At 34.9% G+C, this 17553-nt stretch overlaps 2 protein-coding genes across 2 annotated transcripts in view; one reads left to right on the top strand and one right to left on the bottom strand.

Annotated features, from left to right (window-relative positions):
- The first annotated feature begins 403 nt into the window (after positions 1 to 403).
- On the top strand, positions 404 to 6626 carry LOC127855892 (sepiapterin reductase-like). The gene is made up of 4 exons (XM_052391784.1): positions 404 to 554; positions 723 to 929; positions 2113 to 2262; positions 6511 to 6626. The coding sequence occupies exons 1-4, from the start codon at positions 404 to 406 to the stop codon at positions 6624 to 6626; spliced, it is 624 nt and encodes a 207-aa protein (XP_052247744.1).
- Positions 6627 to 8707: 2081 nt separating this feature from the next.
- The window catches only part of LOC127855424 (potassium voltage-gated channel subfamily H member 2-like), a 132198-nt gene continuing 123352 nt past the window's right edge, over positions 8708 to 17553 (bottom strand). Inside the window, exons 17-18 of the mRNA XM_052390968.1 lie at positions 16763 to 17141; positions 8708 to 16316 (exon numbers count right to left, since the gene is read on the bottom strand). Of these exons, the coding sequence (XP_052246928.1) occupies positions 15660 to 16316; positions 16763 to 17141 (1036 nt within the window). The 3' untranslated portion in view covers positions 8708 to 15659. The remainder of the gene's footprint in view (positions 16317 to 16762; positions 17142 to 17553) is intronic.

The following is a 17553-nucleotide window of genomic DNA, read 5'->3' as shown; positions in this document are numbered from 1 at the left end:
CTTTGACCTTGAAGGATGACCTTGAGATTGACATTTCACCACTCAAAATGTGCAGCTCCATGAGATACACATGCATGCCAAATATGAAGTTGCTTTCTTCAATATTGCAAAAGTTATGGCAAAATGTTAAAGTTGGAGCAAACAAACACACAAACCAACCAACCATTAGACAGGGCAAAAACAATGGTGGTGGGGGACATAAAAAGGTTAATTTAAAATTGATTTGATTACAGTTTAATTACTCAATGGTTTAATATGCTTCAGAGAAACAGAATATTAACTTGCAAAGGAATAAAATCCTATGCTTTTGTGATCAATTATGTAAACGAGATTCATAAGTTATTCTTCTTTTCTTACTTCATTTTAGAACAACGAAGAACAAGCTTTCAGATTAGATCCCAGAATGAGTGGCACATTCTTCTCGAAGAAAACATTTTGCATCGTGACTGGGGCCAGCCAAGGCTATGGGGCCAGCCTGGCAGAGAAATTTGCTTCACTTTTACCGGCAAATTCAGCGCTGTTGCTTTTAGCTCGAAACGCAGAAAAGCTTAAAGGTGTAACAGAAAAGATACACTACCAAAGTCCAAATGTTCGTGTACATTTTCACAAATTTGACCAAAGTGTGTTGAAGGAATGTTCAACTGAAAATTTAAGAACTATAATAAATAAAAGTAACATCAGCCCATCAGATTTTGAGCAGTGTATTATCATTCACAATGCAGGCGTTATAGGCGATGTCACGAAGTTCACGTTGCAGATTAAAGATGCAGAGATACTTGATCATGCCATGAAGGTCAATGTGACAGGTGCCATTCTTGTGAATACTGCATTCATGGAATGCTGTGCTGGCACGGAGTCTATGGTCATCATTAATGTGTCGTCCCGAGCTGCTATCAAGCCGTTATCATCTTGGTCTATTTACTGTGCAGGTACTCTTGGTATTATTGATATATATTTTGATATCAAGAAAAATTACATTTAAACAGTAAAAGAGGAATTTTTTTTAATTTGATTTACTTTTAATTGGAATTTCATTCTTATAAGAGGATTTATTTTGGTCCACATTTTGGACTATCTCCTTTGTAAAAAAGGTTTAAATTTTAATTAAATATACGAAAACAAGTGTTAAATTAATATAAAATAAATAAATTTTACATTCATTATTTAAAGTTATTAAAAAATGTTAATAAATTCCACCATTGTAAGGAATTTAGCACTTCACCACTGGAAGGGCCCTGGACTATAGGAGTGTGAATATGCCCTGCATAAATTCCCAACAAATTAAAGTTTAACAGAGATTATTTAGCTCTCAATGACATGCATAACGAACAAAGAGTAGTCTGCATGATAATTGTACACTAAAATAGCTACTTTGATTTGGGGTGTGCTTATCAAATGTACTGTACTAAATTATTTAGTGAATGGTCATTTATAAACATTATGAGTGACCATTCACTTAATAATTTAGTACAGTATGATTTCATAAACAAGTCTTACGAATACTTTATTTTATCCAGTGTTTTTGTTTGACATTTTGGGAATGGGGCCGGGTCTCTTTGGATTAGGTAAAATAGGGGCGTCTTAACTAAAATTGAAAGTTGGGAAAGAAGTGTTGCTGTTGTTGTTTTGCTAATAAATGCTTCATACTAGAGAATAAGTGTTTTCAATATTACATTTACTAGGGTTCATTATAGACCTGGATGAGAACTAAATGTTGAAATCTACACACACAAAACACCTTCAATAGGAATTTTAAAGTAACATTGATTAAAAACATATACCTTTTTCAAATATGAATGAGCCGAAAAACAACTGCACAGCCTTACCTGGGATGACACTTTACTTGCATACATTAAGCCAATTTTTCCCAGAATGTGTTTTCCTTCTTAAGAAAGCGCCTTATATAGGCCCCTTCCCCCAAGAGATAGGAGTCTTCCCCGTAAGAGAATTTTGTTAAAATGATGTAATTTTCTCAAAATTCAACCAAATTTTGGGAAATGTCTTCCCCTGTTTTAGTTGTGTCGATATTTTTTCCAAAAAGGAAGGCCAGGCCTTTCCCAAAATCAAGAAAAAAACAACCTGAAGTCATATCATAATATTTGTGATTTTCAGGCAAGGCTGCCAGGTACATGTTCTTCCAAGTGGTTGCTACTGAGAAAGAAGCAGTTCGGGTCCTCAACTGGGGCCCGGGCCTACTGGACACTGACATGCAGGCCCGTTGTAGGGAGTGTGCCGATGACGCCATACGACATAACGCAATAGGTACGCAGAAGAGTTGAGCCTTGTTTGAAATATTTATACGCGCATTCTTCAAACATACCTGTTTTTGTGGTTGGTCGGACATTGTTATTTGATTCTATTATTAATAGTATCGTGAATCATCGCGCTCATGCTTAATAAATTCGTCTATATGGTGGAATATTTATAATTAAATTAATCAAACCTTGTACTTATTATGCAATTGTTGAAAACACACTACGACATACCCTAATCCACGGCCGTTAATCACGCGCGCCAATACAACTTCCGAGGTAGCGCTCAGGCCCGGATGTTTTGAAATGTCATGGTCAATTTTACAGGGTGGTTAAATTTTACATGTTTTTTTCAACATAGATCGCATTATTTTTAAAAATCGGGCAATGTAGTGCGATTCAGCGAAGATTGATTCGTCCAAAAATGTACCGACACGTACATTCTCAACCCATTTAAAAACGTGAGAACCTTTATAAGTTGTGGCATGGTGGAGTTTTAAGAAGCATTTCGATGAGTTTTTCCTGTGTGACGAGAAATGTCCACCCAATTAAATCGCTAACGGCATCAAGCGATTGTGTACACCATACATTAGATGCTGCTTGCACAAAAATATTGCTTTTTGCCGACGTAGTAGATTATTTTGCATTTTTCCAAAAGAGATGGAGCCAATGCTTAGTAGATGGTGCTAATGAAAGGAGGTGGCGCCAATGCAGGATGAATCAATTAACAATCGTAACACAATGACATTATCACCTGACGTAGATTTGATAGATAATGTTATTTGTAATATTAAATTTATTTTTCAACGTACATACCAATTCTTTACAAAACATAAACACAATCTATAATAAATAAGATGCAGTTTTTTTTAGATATACACAATGTATAAAGGATCAACTCAATTAAGAAGTCACCAACATGAATAAAACATATTGTACGATGTATACCAAAATGTGTAATACTCCATGAAACCAATAACTTAATGTTCAACATTATTAAAATAATGCCTCGACATCAATATGTGTATTCAGTATGATAATTCACGAAATAAGTATAAGATAACACTTATTCTTGAAACTATGATTTGTGGTTGTTAATCCAAATACTTAATTTACTAAAAGGCCAAGGTCAACGAATCTTAATTTGGCTCATTTATGTAGTTTTTCTCACTATCAACTCCAAAAAAATGAAGATAACTCGGTCTGTTTCCGTTAACATTTTAGTATAATACATGTTAAATGTCGCTATCGTACAAAGACGAACGTTTAAATCCATCAATACACAATTAGAAAACTGCTTTGGGTCACCGTGACCTTGACCTTTGACCTAGTGACCTGAAAATCAATATGGGTCATCTGCGAGTCATGATCAATGTACCTATGAAGTTTCATGACCCTTGGTATAAGCGCTCTTGAGTTATCATCCGGAAATCATCTGTTGGACGGACGGACCGACATGAGCAAAACAATATACCCCTCTTCGAAAGAGGGGGGGGGGGCATAATGAGAAAACTGCCCCACTCCCAGCAGCCATGTTATTCAACTGACCGGAACCATTTTTTAACTCGACTCTCGTATCAAGGAAACAAATGTTCTGAGCAATTTTCATGAAAATTGGGCCAAAAAGGTGACTTCTACTGTGTTCACATGGTTTCAGTATACACATATAGAGAAAAATGCCCCGCCCACTGGCGGCCATGTTTTTTCACCGATCCCGACCATTTTCAAACTCGTCCGAGCTATCAATAAAACCAAAGTTTTGACTAACTTTCATGATGATTGGGCAAAAATTGTGACTTCTAGAGTGTTTACAAGGGTTCTCTATAGCCAAAAAGGGAAAACTGCCACTATATACATATAGAGAAAAATGCCCCGCCCACTGGCGGCCATGTTTTTCCACCGATCTCGACCATTTTCGAACTCGTCCGAGACATCAATTGAACCAATGTTTTGACCAACTTTCAGGATGATTGGGCAAAAAATGTGACTTCTAGAGTGTTTACAAGGTTTCTCTATAGCTAAATAAAAAAACTGCCCCGCCCACTGGCGGCCATGTTTTTCAACGGATCGGAACCACGTTTTAACTCAACCAAGAGATCATTAAGACAAACATTTTGACAAAGTTACATGAAGATTGGGCATAAAATGTGACTTCTACAGTGTTTTCAAGGTTGTTTTTTTACCTAGTGACCTAGTTTTTGACCCGGCCCCGGCACAACCCAGTTTCGAACTCGGCCGAGATTTCATTGGGACAAAGCTTCTGACCAAGTTTCATGAAGATGGAACAAGAAATGTGGCCTCTAGAGTGTTTACGAGCAAATGTTAACGGACGGACGGACGGACATACGACAGACAAAGACCGGTCACAAAAGCTCACCTGAGCAATCAGGTGAGCTAAAAAGATTTAATCTGTTACTCACAGACAGGTCAGTAAATTTATGTAAATATTTATTCATGTTTGAAAATAGCTTTTAATGCTTGTCCTGAAAGCGTAGTTTGTGCTTCCGAAAAGGAACCTCTAGGTGTAAAAACGATACCGAGAAAATTAAACTTATTTTCAAAAGCAACCCGTTGACCGTTATAGTACAAATGTGTAGAGGTTTGTCGCCCACCTTTTCTGAAAATCATGAGTTTTGTTTGTTCAGTGTTAACAATAAGTTTCCAGCGCTGACAATAATCTTGAAGTAAATCTAATCCTTTTTGTAATTTTTCTGCTGTGTTACCGAAAATAATCATATCATCAGCATAAAGTAAAAGGAACATTTTAAAAGTATTAACATGAATACCTTCTATTCCTTTAATGTAAAATTCTGACTCTAAGTCATTTAAATACATTGAAACTAAAAATGGGGACAAACATTCACCTTGTCTCACTCCAAGCATGCATTCGTAACTATCACTTATTTCGTTACAATGCATGACTTTTGGACTTAATCGCATTATACATCGACCTCATGATATCAAGAATAGGACCACGAATACTTAACTTTATCAGTTTATACCATAAATGATCCCTTACGACGTAGTCAAATGCCTTAGTAAAATCTATAAAGGCACAATACAACTGTTTACCATGATTTAAAATGTTAGATATTAGTCCATGTAAAACAAAAATATTATCAACTGTGCTCATTTGGGACCTGAATCCCGCCTGTGCTTCTATATATACATGGTAATTTTCTGCCCAAACAGATAATCTATTATTTAATATTTTGGTAAATAATTTTCCTGGTGTGCTGAAAAGTGTAATTCCTCGATAATCATTGGCATCGTTGAGTGTGAAACTGCTCTATCGCTCAAGCCTTATCATTAGAGATAACATTGTTACATGCTGAACAAGCAGTTAACATCGTTGATAAATGAACTATAGTATCCCTTTTCATACCCTAAACTTCCCAAAAATAGAAAGTCGATTGAATAACATATTAATGGTAAATTGAAAACTGTAGATTGCACGTTTTCTACTGCGAAAAGTTTCAGGCGAACCGGTGGGAAATTTTATATTTAGATTGGTTTGTCGCTTACAAAGGTCAACTCAGATGAAAAGCTGGGTTAGACCGCTTCGCCGAAAAAAAGCGAACGGAATTTAAAGTTACAATTGGCTAAATAACATTTTGAGATTGAGAAATAGTTTTTAAACTACTAGTAAATGATACCACATTTCTTTCACTCTATTTGGATCCAAGTATATGATGGCTGGCTATGTAACGTAATTCTAATGACAATTCAATTTATTAAAGTTAAATTTCTTTATTAGTGATATTACCAATTTAAACACAAAGTCACCAATAATATAATTCTACAAAAAATTCAAAATATAACCAAAGTAAGAAATGCAAAACAGTCTTAAATCCTAAATGGGAGTCTGTACACAATTTTTTGACATACCTCTTTGAAGAACTTGACATGTCCAAATTGCTCTCTACTCCTAGATGTCATTTTGGATTATCACCTCTTCATTTCGTACATACTTAGTAATAGTTTTTATGTACTCGTGTGTCGCGTTTTTCTATATGTTTTCGTTAATGATGCCTTTGCAGTCCACACAGGCTAATCAGGAACAATTCTTTCTGTCAAACTGGATTTTCGCTAAGAAATGACTTCCCTTAAAAGAAAATAACCATCAACACAGAAAGTGTTGTGCCTGATTAGCCTGTGCAGACTTGGATGACACTTTACAAACATGAGTTAAGCCCAGTTTTCCCAGAAGACGACTCAAATATCTTCTTCCTCTCACTTCCCTTCCCCTTCTTTACAGATGCATACGAGCAAGGCAAGCTGCTGAGTTGTGAGGAATCTGCAGACAAACTGGTCATTGTACTAGACAGGAATGACTACAAATCTGGCTCGCACATTGATGTGTATGATGTTTAGACGGAAATGACTACACATCTGGCTGGCACATTGATGTGTACGATGTTTAGACAAGAATAACTGCAAATCTGGCTTGCACATTAATGTGTATGATGTCTAGACAGGAATGACTACAAATCTGGCTCGCACATTGATGTGTACGAGGCTTCAATGCTGTCTGAACTCTAATAGGCCTATTTTAATCCTTTCTTTATTTTACCCCCCCCCCCCTCCCTATTCCTGTGTATAAAATCCCTTAGTATTGGTAAGAATTATTATAGTCATATTTCTAGTTCATTCTTGAAAAGTATATTAATATTATATATCCATTCTTACATGCCATAATTGTATATTGGTGTATTTGACAACCTAGTCAATTTTCTATCCAGCCTTAAGCTCGTGTACATAATGTTGAATCATTCAATTTTACACACACTTGGTTCATTTTGAGAGAATCTTCAATTACAAATTGAAAAAAAAAAATTACATATCTACCCTGCCCTATTTTGCATGGTTCTAAACAGGGAAACATTTATATTTTTACTTGTTTGCCTTACATGAATTAAATCTTTGTTTGTATAATGTATTTATTGTCAGTTTTTTTTATGCTGAGATACTTAAAAGTTCAATGAATGATAATTAATAACCAGTTACTTCATCAAATTAAGATTGAAAATAACAAATAATTATAGATGGCCTAATTCTAAACATATTTAAAATTATTTACCTTGCAAAACAACTAGGATATTTGTAATATGGATCATGTCAATGCAGGCTGTTGCCAGCGATGCTCATTTCAGTTTGATTTTTATTCCCCCGGTAGTGTGGCATATAGCATGTGAACTGTCTGTCAGTCCGTCCGAAAACTTTAACATTGGACATAACTTGTGCAATAGTGAAGATAGCAACTAGATTTTTGGCATGCATGTGTATCGCATGGAGTTGCACATTTTGAGTGGTAAAAGGTCAAGGTCATCCTTCAAGGTCAAATGTCAAAAAACAAATCCAAGGGAAGTAACAAGCTTTAAAGGGAGATAATTTATATTTAACATTTGGCAGATACAGATCATTTTTACAAGGAAAGTAATATTTTTTAAACAATTTTTCAAAAACGAAAATAAATCAATCAAAGCGGTGCAGTAGGGGGCAATTTGTTTCTGACAAACACATCTCTTGTTTATTGTGTTTTACTAGTCTTTGTTGATTTAATATACTTGTAAACTTTGAATGTATCATTGAACTAATAATTTAGTTAATATGTTTCATTGTTAATATACATGGTTGTTTATTACGGTAGCCTTCATAAATGTTGGATATTGTTTTTTGTGTAGAAAAATAAAATGTTGGATATTGGTTTTGTGTAAAAAATTAAAATCTTATACCCAATTTTTAATTACCACTCATCAAACCTTGACACTGTGACCTGGTTTCGGACAATCGTGAACAAGATTTATACTCGGCCTAAATATTCTCAAGATAAACGATCTGACAAAGTTTGATTAAATTTGAGTTATATAGTTGTTACAAGATTTTAAGTGCTGTGTTGAGCTTATAAAATATTGAACCATATAAAATTAAACTTAAATTCCTGTGATTTACATTTCCCAGTCTAACATTATTCTATTATTCTCTGTACAACAGTTATCCAGCGTTTGATGTTTTCCGCATGGTGTCAGACTAAAGTGAAATCAGCATGTTTTTCACACCTTACCTACAAAAAGCTTTAAATATGTCCATTTGATGATAAAACTCTTTTATGGAAATAAGCTGCTAATAAGCTATTTATGTAATGATTATGTAGACTGAATTTGTTAAAGATTTGTGAAATGCATTTCTTTCTATTTTGAATAGTATGCATTATTATAAAAGTATTGATAATCCATGTTTTATTTTCAGGTAAACCTTATTAGACTATTTAACATAACAAATAATATCATAATTATCATTGTGTTTTCATGTTAAAAAATAAACAACAAAAGAACCATTTAATAAAATTTCACTTAAAACAACCATATACCAAAAATGTGATGCTCTTCTCTGTTTACATGGACAATTCATATGAATAATGATGTCCTGCAAAAAGAAAATACAAGAACACCAGCTTGTCTGTGTAGAAATTTAATGTCATGGGTAACGTACATATGAATATATGTTTCGAAGAACACAATTGTTGTTTATAATATAACATAATTGGTATCTTTCTGAATTATGGGACTTATTTGATAAATATTATGTCTGCATACATTATTTCATTTTATTGCCTAATATCTGGTTCCTTATAGAAAATGAAAGTATTTTATAATCAATGTACAAAAATTATATTTTGCAATTCTAACAGTTCATAAGTATCCATCGATATTTTCAAGTTAAAACAGAATTTGAAAATTTCAATTGGCATGTTCCAAAATAATAAACAAGAGGGGCATGATGGCCCTGAATTGCTCACCTGACTCATTAAGATCAGATGAAAACTATGACCTCTATTATCTACACAAGGTTTTTCTATGATTTGACCTAGTGACCTAGTTTTTGACCCCAGATGACCCAAATACTTTCCCAATCCAGATTTCATCAAGACAAACATTCTGACAAAATTTCATAAAGATCTAATGGAAATTGTGACCTCTATTGTCTACACAAGGTTTTTCTATGATTTGACCTAGTGACCTATCTTTTGACCACAGATGACCCAAATACAATCCCAACCCAGATTTCGTCAAGATAAACATTCTGACCAAATTTCATAAAGATCTGGTGAAAACTGTGACCTCTATTGTCTACACAAGTTTTTTTTATATTATTTGAACTAGTGACCTAGTTTTTTACCCCAGATTACCCAAATACAATTTCAACCCAGATTTTATCAAGATAAACATTCTGACCAAATTTCATAAAGATTGAATGAAAACTGTAACCTCTATTGTCTACACAAGGTTTTTCTATTGTTTGAACTAGTTTTTTACCACAGATGACCCAAATACCATCCCAACCCAGATTTCATCAAGATAAACATTCTGACCAAATTTCATAAAAATATGGTGAAAACTTTGACCTCTATTGTCTACACAAGTTTTTTTCTATTATTTGACCTAGTGACCTAGTTTTTGACCTCAGATGACCCAAATACAATCCCAACCCAGATTTCATCAAGATAAACATTCTGACCAAATTTAATAAAGATTGGATGAAAACTGTGACCTTTATTGTCTACACAAGTTTTTTAAACTTTGACCTAGTGACCTAGTTTTTGACCCCAGATGACCCAAATACAATCGCAACCCAAATTTCATCAAGATAAACATTCTGACCAAATTTTATAAAGATCTGATGAAAACTGTGGCCTCTATTGTCTACATAAGGTTTTTCTATTATTTGACCTAGTGACCTAGTTGTTAACCCCAGATGACCCAAATACAATCCCAACCCAGATTTCATCAATATAAACATTCTGTCATAAAGATTGGATGAAAACTGTGACCTCTATTGTCTACACAAAGTTTTTCTATTATTTGACCTAGTTGTTGACCCCAGATGAACCAAATACAATCACAACCCAGATTTCATCAAGATAAACATTCTGACCAAATTTCATAAAGACTGGATGAAAACTGTGACCTCTACTGTCTACACAAACAAATTGTTGACGGACTCACGCACAACGGACGCCGGACATCACACGATCACATAAGCTCACCGTGTCACTTCATGACAGGTGAGTTAAAAAATCAAACAAATATTGTACATAAAGCTCTTCATTGGTTTAACAATATAACAAGTTACAATGGAATGTAACATTTCATTAAGCATAAACTTATCAACTAACACCATTGGATAATATTACAATACTTAAATATATGATGTTTGTGCAAGCGTATGCTTTTAATCTGACAGAAATTATGTGAAATAGTGCAGAAGATCTGTAGTATATACATGAACAATGTTTTCATTAAAGCAAGCTTATACAACCTGTCTAAAAATAAAGAAATCATACCGGAATAATTGTTGAAAACAAATCATTAGTAGATGAATTAAAAAACAAATAGATAACAATCTCAGAAGAAATGTTACCAGATAATAAATTTCATTTGAGGTACACAATAAGATATAATTTTCGCCTGTACATTATAAAACTCCTTCATGTACAAAAACATGAAATACGAGTTAAGCAGTTGGAATTGGCTTAAACCTTTGTTGTTGTTGTAAATGAATTCAATTTCATCACATGCCATACCCTGTTTCCCATGTAATATAAACATTACATATATTTTCATATTAAACATGTGTAATATACTTTTGAAGCGTTTTCATTGGCTTAATTTTCGTTTATTGACCAATCGCATTTTGTTATTTTGCTGGAATGACATTGCAACGTCAAATGACGTCACAAAATGTAAACAACATTCGGGATTAATCATTATGTTTGCATAAATATTTATTTAATTTGCTCGTTTAAAAGCATGTGATACAAAAATCTGAAACTGGTTGTCATATCATACCATATTTTATTAAACTTGTCCAGGAAATTCATTAGTAAGCTCGTCAAAGGCTCGCTTACTAACAAAATTCCTGAACTCGTTTAATAAAATATGGTATTATAAGACAACTCATGCCAGATCCTATATATAGTACACACAATTCCTTGCAGATATTGCATTGGTTTATAAGTTTTAAAAATAGAAGGTTGATACTAAAATCATATATAATTGCTTTAATATAATTGTGTTCCACATGACTTCCTATTTAACATCATCATAACAACAATACATGAGAATAGTTATGATCAATTAAAACGCAAGTAAGAGAGGTGTACCATCAAACCAAACCTAGCAAGTCTACCAACAAACCAAGTACAGCAAACCAACGTACCACTCCATCCTCTTTGATGGAAAAGACAGTAATTACTGCAATACTTGAATACTCCATTAGATGTATCTTGCACCATGATTGCAACCCATCTACGCCATTCTACAGTTCTACAGAGATATGAGCCTCACTTGGGAAAACAGGGTTTATTGCATATATGTAAACTGTTGCTTATCAGGAAAGACACTATCTACATGTATTTAGCCCAGTTTTCCCAATGCCAGAATATCAAGACTTTCTATAAGGTATGTTGTTGGTATACAGTGGAGAACATACCTGGAATCTCTTCCTATATTTAAAAGCCATTTATATCAAAAGAACCATCATGGCCCTCGGTTGCTCACCCCTGTTCTACAAAAACTACAACTTGTACATTGTACAAAACTAAAATGTCTTTTACATACAGATAATAAGAAACAATTTAAAAAGACCACTTTATGATCACGATGAGTTTAATCAAGTGCACTGAAACAAAGTTAAATTAAATTTACCAAAGACATTTATTAGGATTCTAGAAATCTTGATAGCGGTCTCTGTGAGAAGATTTAAAAAGTTTTCTGTATAGCCAGAAAATGGATACTGTACTATCCATCTTGATTAAACAATCAAAAGAAGCATGAGGCATTTGGTTCATGGTTAATCAAGGAACTTTTCTGTGATATTATACAGTCAAAACTGACCTAGCGATAAACTCGCAGTCTGTTCAGGTTTTATGCTGTTTGCTGCTCATCAGTATATTAGGGTTGGAAATTAAACTTAATTTTTGGTAAGGAGAGACTTCATTTAAACGAAAAATGTCATAAAGGCAGAAAGTGCATTAAGCGCAGTTTTCTCAGAACAAGGCTCATATAAAATAAATGTATTAATGAGCACAGTATAATTGAAAAGTAATGAGGTAATTACTAAATTTGTATGGTAAACAATTTCTAATAAATCAACAAACATAATACCAAAACATTATATAATTATCAACAAATAAGAAAAAACAAGAAACAATAAAAAAATATTCATCAAAACATTAAAAAACAAGAGATGTGTTTGTCAGAATTACAATGCACCCTACTGCATCACTTTGATTTTTAAAAATTATATCCCTTTAAAAATATTACTTCCCTTGTGAAAATGATCTGTACCTGCCAAAGGATCAATAGAAATTATCTCCCTTTAAAGCTTGTTACTTCCCTTGGATTTGTTTTTTTTACCTTTGACCTTGAAGGATGTCCTTGACCTTTCAACACTCAAAATGTGCAGCTCCATGAGATACATATGCATGTCAAATATCAAGTTGCTATCTTCAATATTGCAAAAGTTATGGCCAATGTTAAAGTTTTCAGACAGACGGACTGACAGACAGTTCAAATGCTATATGCCACCCTATCAGAGGCATAAAAATTACTAAGGAACAAACAGAACATTAAAAACAAGGGACAAAATTGTCACAAAACCAGGTTTTCATTGTGAAAAAAAAAATGATAAAGGGAGAAAACAACTCAGAACAGAACACAACTCCATTTCTATCAGATTGATGGTTTTCAATTGAGCCTCGTTCTGGGAAAACTCGACTTAATGCATGTGCGTAAAGTGTCGTCTCAGATAAGCCTGTGCAATTAGCTATATAGGAAAAAAGGCATGATTTTTAATGAGCCTTGGTATGGTAAAACAGTGTTTAATGCATGTGCGCTAAGTGCTGTCCCAGTTTAGCCTGTACAGTCCCGTGCAGTCCTAAAGAGATTTTCATTTAGAACAGAATTCCTTTTTATGAGAAATCCCATAAATGCAATATTTAAGTATTGTTCCCGATTAGCCTGTGTGGACAGCACAGAGTTATCTGTGACAATACTTAACACACATGCATCAAGCCCCCTTTTCCCATAGCAAGTCTAAAATATTTGTTCCATTCAATATTGTGTTTAAAAAAAACAAGAAGGCCAGAGGCCCACGGTGGCTCACCCGAGACTTCAGGGAACTGAACTGCCCTCAGCAACTTTTGAGACGTTTCTAAAACCATTTTCGAACTTGGTCAAAAAATAAACTAGAGAGTTAACAAGAATTAACTATACCCATATTGAGAGAAATGCCCAGCTTCCAGGCAGCCATGTTTTTCAATGAAATCTTCAGAACAAATCTTCTGACTAAGTTTCATAAGGATTTGACCATAAATTTGACTTTTAAAGAGTTAAAAAAGTTTTACCACAGCCATATAAGGAAAAATGCCCCACCCCCTGGTGGCCATATTTTTAGCAGGCTGGAACTTTTTTCAAACTCAGCCCAGATATCATTAGTTCAAATGTTATGACCAAGTTTCTTGAAGATTGGACAAAAAAATGTGACTTCTACAATACTAACATTGTTTTACGATAGCCATATAAGGCAAAATGCCCCGCCCCTTGGTGGCCATAATTTTGGACAAATCATAACCATTTTAAAACTCACTAGATGACTAGAACTCACTTTTGTAATATTTATTTTATTATACCGAAAAAACTATTCAAACATGAACAATTTTAATGAACCATGAATTTGGTCATCTGTTTTCAACAGAAATGCAAAACTGCGTGCTGCGCAAGGGCAAATGAGACCGTATAATTTTTTACTATTCTGCAAGTGATTGCTAAGGTAGTGGGGTACGGTATTTTTTGGAGCAGGCGACAGTATGTTTAGGACAGTAAATTTTTCCCCACTGGGTCTGTCAGTATTTCTATGAATAAAAGTGAGGTATAATAAAATAGAATATAACGTTTAACTCTTTTCCACTTAGAGACATATTTTCACACATCATGTAGTCCCATAGAAAATTATATTTAATTTAAGACCTTTCTTAACAGATTCAAGTATTTAAGTCTTCATCTCAAAACCTTTAATACTGATGAGCAGCAAACAGCATAAAACCTGAACAGACTGGGAGTTACTCGCAGGCTGTTCTGGTTTTATGCTGTTTGCACATAGCCATTTCCAATCTGGGTTAAAGGAAGTCTCCAGTCTAAGTGTAACATGTCGTCCCTGTTTAAACTGTGTGGACTGCACAGGCTTATCTAGGCTAACATGTCGTCCCTGTTTAAACTGTGTGGACTGCACAGGCTTATCTAGGCTAACATGTCGTCCCTGTTTAAACTGTGTGGACTGCACAGGCTTATCTAGGCTAACATGTCGTCCCTGTTTAAACTGTGTGGACTGCACAGGCTTATCTAGGCTAACACTTTAAGCCCATGCATAAAGCCAAGTTCTTGGTGCAAGGCTAAATTCTTAACGTTATCTTTACACTTTTTTATGAAATAATAATAGAATATAAATAGAAGAACATCAAAAAGCTGCACTGAATATCATTTTAAGTGTATAATAAAACTAATATGATAACTTTGTACCTATTAATAGTGAAAATATAGTGTAAATAGAAACATTTTTCAGTTGTGCCTGGTGTATTGGAGAATATAATGATTTACAAATTATAAAACCACAACCATTTTAAATATGCAAAATGTCATAAATTCATAATTCATGCCAAATATTTAATAACAACAATATATCCAACAAAACATATTTTCCTATAATTATATAACACAATGTTGATCAATTGCTACAATGATTGTGATTTTGTCTAATACTGGAACTATGTTCAACACTCTAGCACTGCAACCAAATAAAATCACTGGATTGATCTACATTTTCTATCTATTTAATTTAGTGCATTGAATTGTGCTTAATCAAGTATAAATGGCATATTAAACATTTGCACAGCATAATACACATGTATTATATACATATTCTATATGAACACTTAACAACTTCAGTTTTTGTTTTGCAAATATTTGATTAAACAGTGCAAATATTTATGCTATAACAAAACATACGACATATGAGCCTAGCTCTGCGAAAATGGGGCTTAATGCATGTACATAACACGTTGTCCCATATCAGCCTGTGCAGTACAGACTGGGGCTTAATGCATGTACATAACGCGCTGTCCCAGATCAGCCTGTGCAATACAGACACGTTTTTAAGGGACATTTTCCGCCTAAACTGAATTTTCTCTAAGAAGAGACTTCCCTTAAAAGAAAAATACCATATAAGCAGAACGTGTCGTCACTGATTAGCCTGCATGGACTTTACAGGCTTAACTGGGACACAACTTTACGCGCATGCAGTAAACCTGTTTATCACAGAGCGCAGCTCAAATTTATTTAAAGAAATACGTTACACTGCAGTATTCTTTGTGCTTTTACTAGGTGTACACACAGTTTCTACAGATATGCTGTTTGATTGTTTGTCCAGGTCACATGAACCATCATGAGGCATCAAACGGAAGTCCAGCATTTCATTTTCAAGTAACTCATCCCCTGAATCATATTCAAACTGATCTGCATCACAAGAAGCACTTCTTTGCTGCTCATGTCCCCCAGACGCTTGATAAAGATCCATGTCCCTAGAAGCTTGATTAGTGTCACAAGATGCTTGCATGCCAAGGTATCTCTCCCCACAGTCTTCCTCTCCCTTCTCCTCCTCAAAATCATCAGACAAATGATCACAATGTTGACTGGACTGAAGTTCATCACAGGTTTGATCCTCTGACAGTGAAGTCATCTGTGTATCCTCCTCTATATTGGGTGAACTGATAATTGAAGACAGTCTATTCTCTGATTGAATAACAGACTGAGAATTCGAATCTGAAGTTCTAGAGAAGGGTTCTGATTGGCTGGTTGTTGGGAAGATTGAAAGTGATTGGCTATCTGGAGGGAAGGTTGATTCTGATTGGCCGTTACCATGACTACGGATACAACCACAGGAAGATTTGGTATCAGACTGCAGCTGCCAAAGATTGTCTGCAACCTCCCGACTCTCTACGTCCACCACCTGTACACAGAATGCATAAAGTGATATGATATCAGCCGAGTTCTGGGAAAATTGGGCTTAATGCATGTGCTCTTTTCCACATAGATACGTATTTTTACGCATTTGTAGTCCCTAAGAAAGTTGCATCGAATTCAAGACCTTTCTTACAAGATTAAAGTTTTAAAGGCTTCATTTTTAAACCCTTAGATACTGATGAGCCACTTGCAGCTTAAAACCTGAACAGACTGCGAGTTACTTGTGCGCTGTTCTGGTTTAATGCTGTTTGCATATAGCAATTTTCACTTTGCCTCTAAGTTGGAAAGGGTAAAGTGTTGCATGTGCAGTCCAGATAAATGTTCTTAATTAATTGTGCTGTAGATAGAGGTGGTTTATACCACATTTCAGTTTAAATTCTTAGACAAGTCTAACAAATGGTTTGGTGAAAACAGGCTCTGATCTCTACTTACATTTACTAGCGGCAGACTAAATCTCTGGGTAGCAGGCTCCCTGTGACCTCCACGTATCTGACCTTGGGTCTGGTCCAGAGAGAAGCTCCGACCCAGTTGCCTCTCCTGGCCCCTTCCCAACACTTGGGGCTTACGACGGGGTACATTTTCTTCATTGCTATCACCATGGAGACCATGTAGCAGACAAAACCCTTCCGACGCTTCCGTTATATGTTCAGGCACAGTTTGATGCACAGGGTGTGACCTAGAGACAGCACCAGAGGGATGTGCCGCGTGTTGGGCCCCACCCGACGAGGCACTTAGCTGCTGTTGTTGTTGTAGAAGCGACAAAATCATTGTGATATCCGAACTCAACTTAAGCTCTAATCTTGCAAGTTGCCTGAAATTGAAGGCATGTGTAAATTCTCAAGTTGCCTGAAATTGAAGGCATGTGTAAATTCTGAAGTTGCCTGAAATTGAAGGCATGTGTAAATTCTCAAGTTGCCTGAAATTGAAGGCATGTGTAAATTCTCAAGTTGCCTGAATTGAAGGCATGTGTAAATTCTCAAGTTGCCTGAAATTAAAGGCATGTGTAAATTCTCAAGTTGCCTGAAATTAAAGGCATGTGTAAATTCTCAAGTTGCCTGAAATTGAAGGCATGTGTAAATTCTGAAGTTGCCTGAAATTGAAGGCATGTGTAAATTCTCAAGTTGCCTGAAATTGAAGGCATGTGTAAATTCTCAAGTTGCCTGAAATTAAAGGCATGTGTAAATTCTCAAGTTGCCTGAATTGAAAGCATGTATAAATTCTCA

Source organism: Dreissena polymorpha, chromosome 13 (genome assembly GCF_020536995.1).
Source record: "Dreissena polymorpha isolate Duluth1 chromosome 13, UMN_Dpol_1.0, whole genome shotgun sequence".
NCBI lineage: Eukaryota > Metazoa > Mollusca > Bivalvia > Myida > Dreissenidae > Dreissena > Dreissena polymorpha.
Note: the sequence above shows the minus strand (reverse complement) of the source record. Positions and strands in the feature narration are given on the sequence as shown.

Coding starts and splice junctions, on each gene's coding strand:
- LOC127855892 (XM_052391784.1), top strand. CDS start 404: ATGAGTGGCACATTCTTCTCGAAGAAAACATTTTGCATCGTGACTGGG. Junction 930..2,112: donor TTGGTCTATTTACTGTGCAG/GTACTCTTGGTA, acceptor TGTGATTTTCAG/GCAAGGCTGCCAGGTACATG. Junction 2,263..6,510: donor CATACGACATAACGCAATAG/GTACGCAGAAGA, acceptor CCTTCTTTACAG/ATGCATACGAGCAAGGCAAG.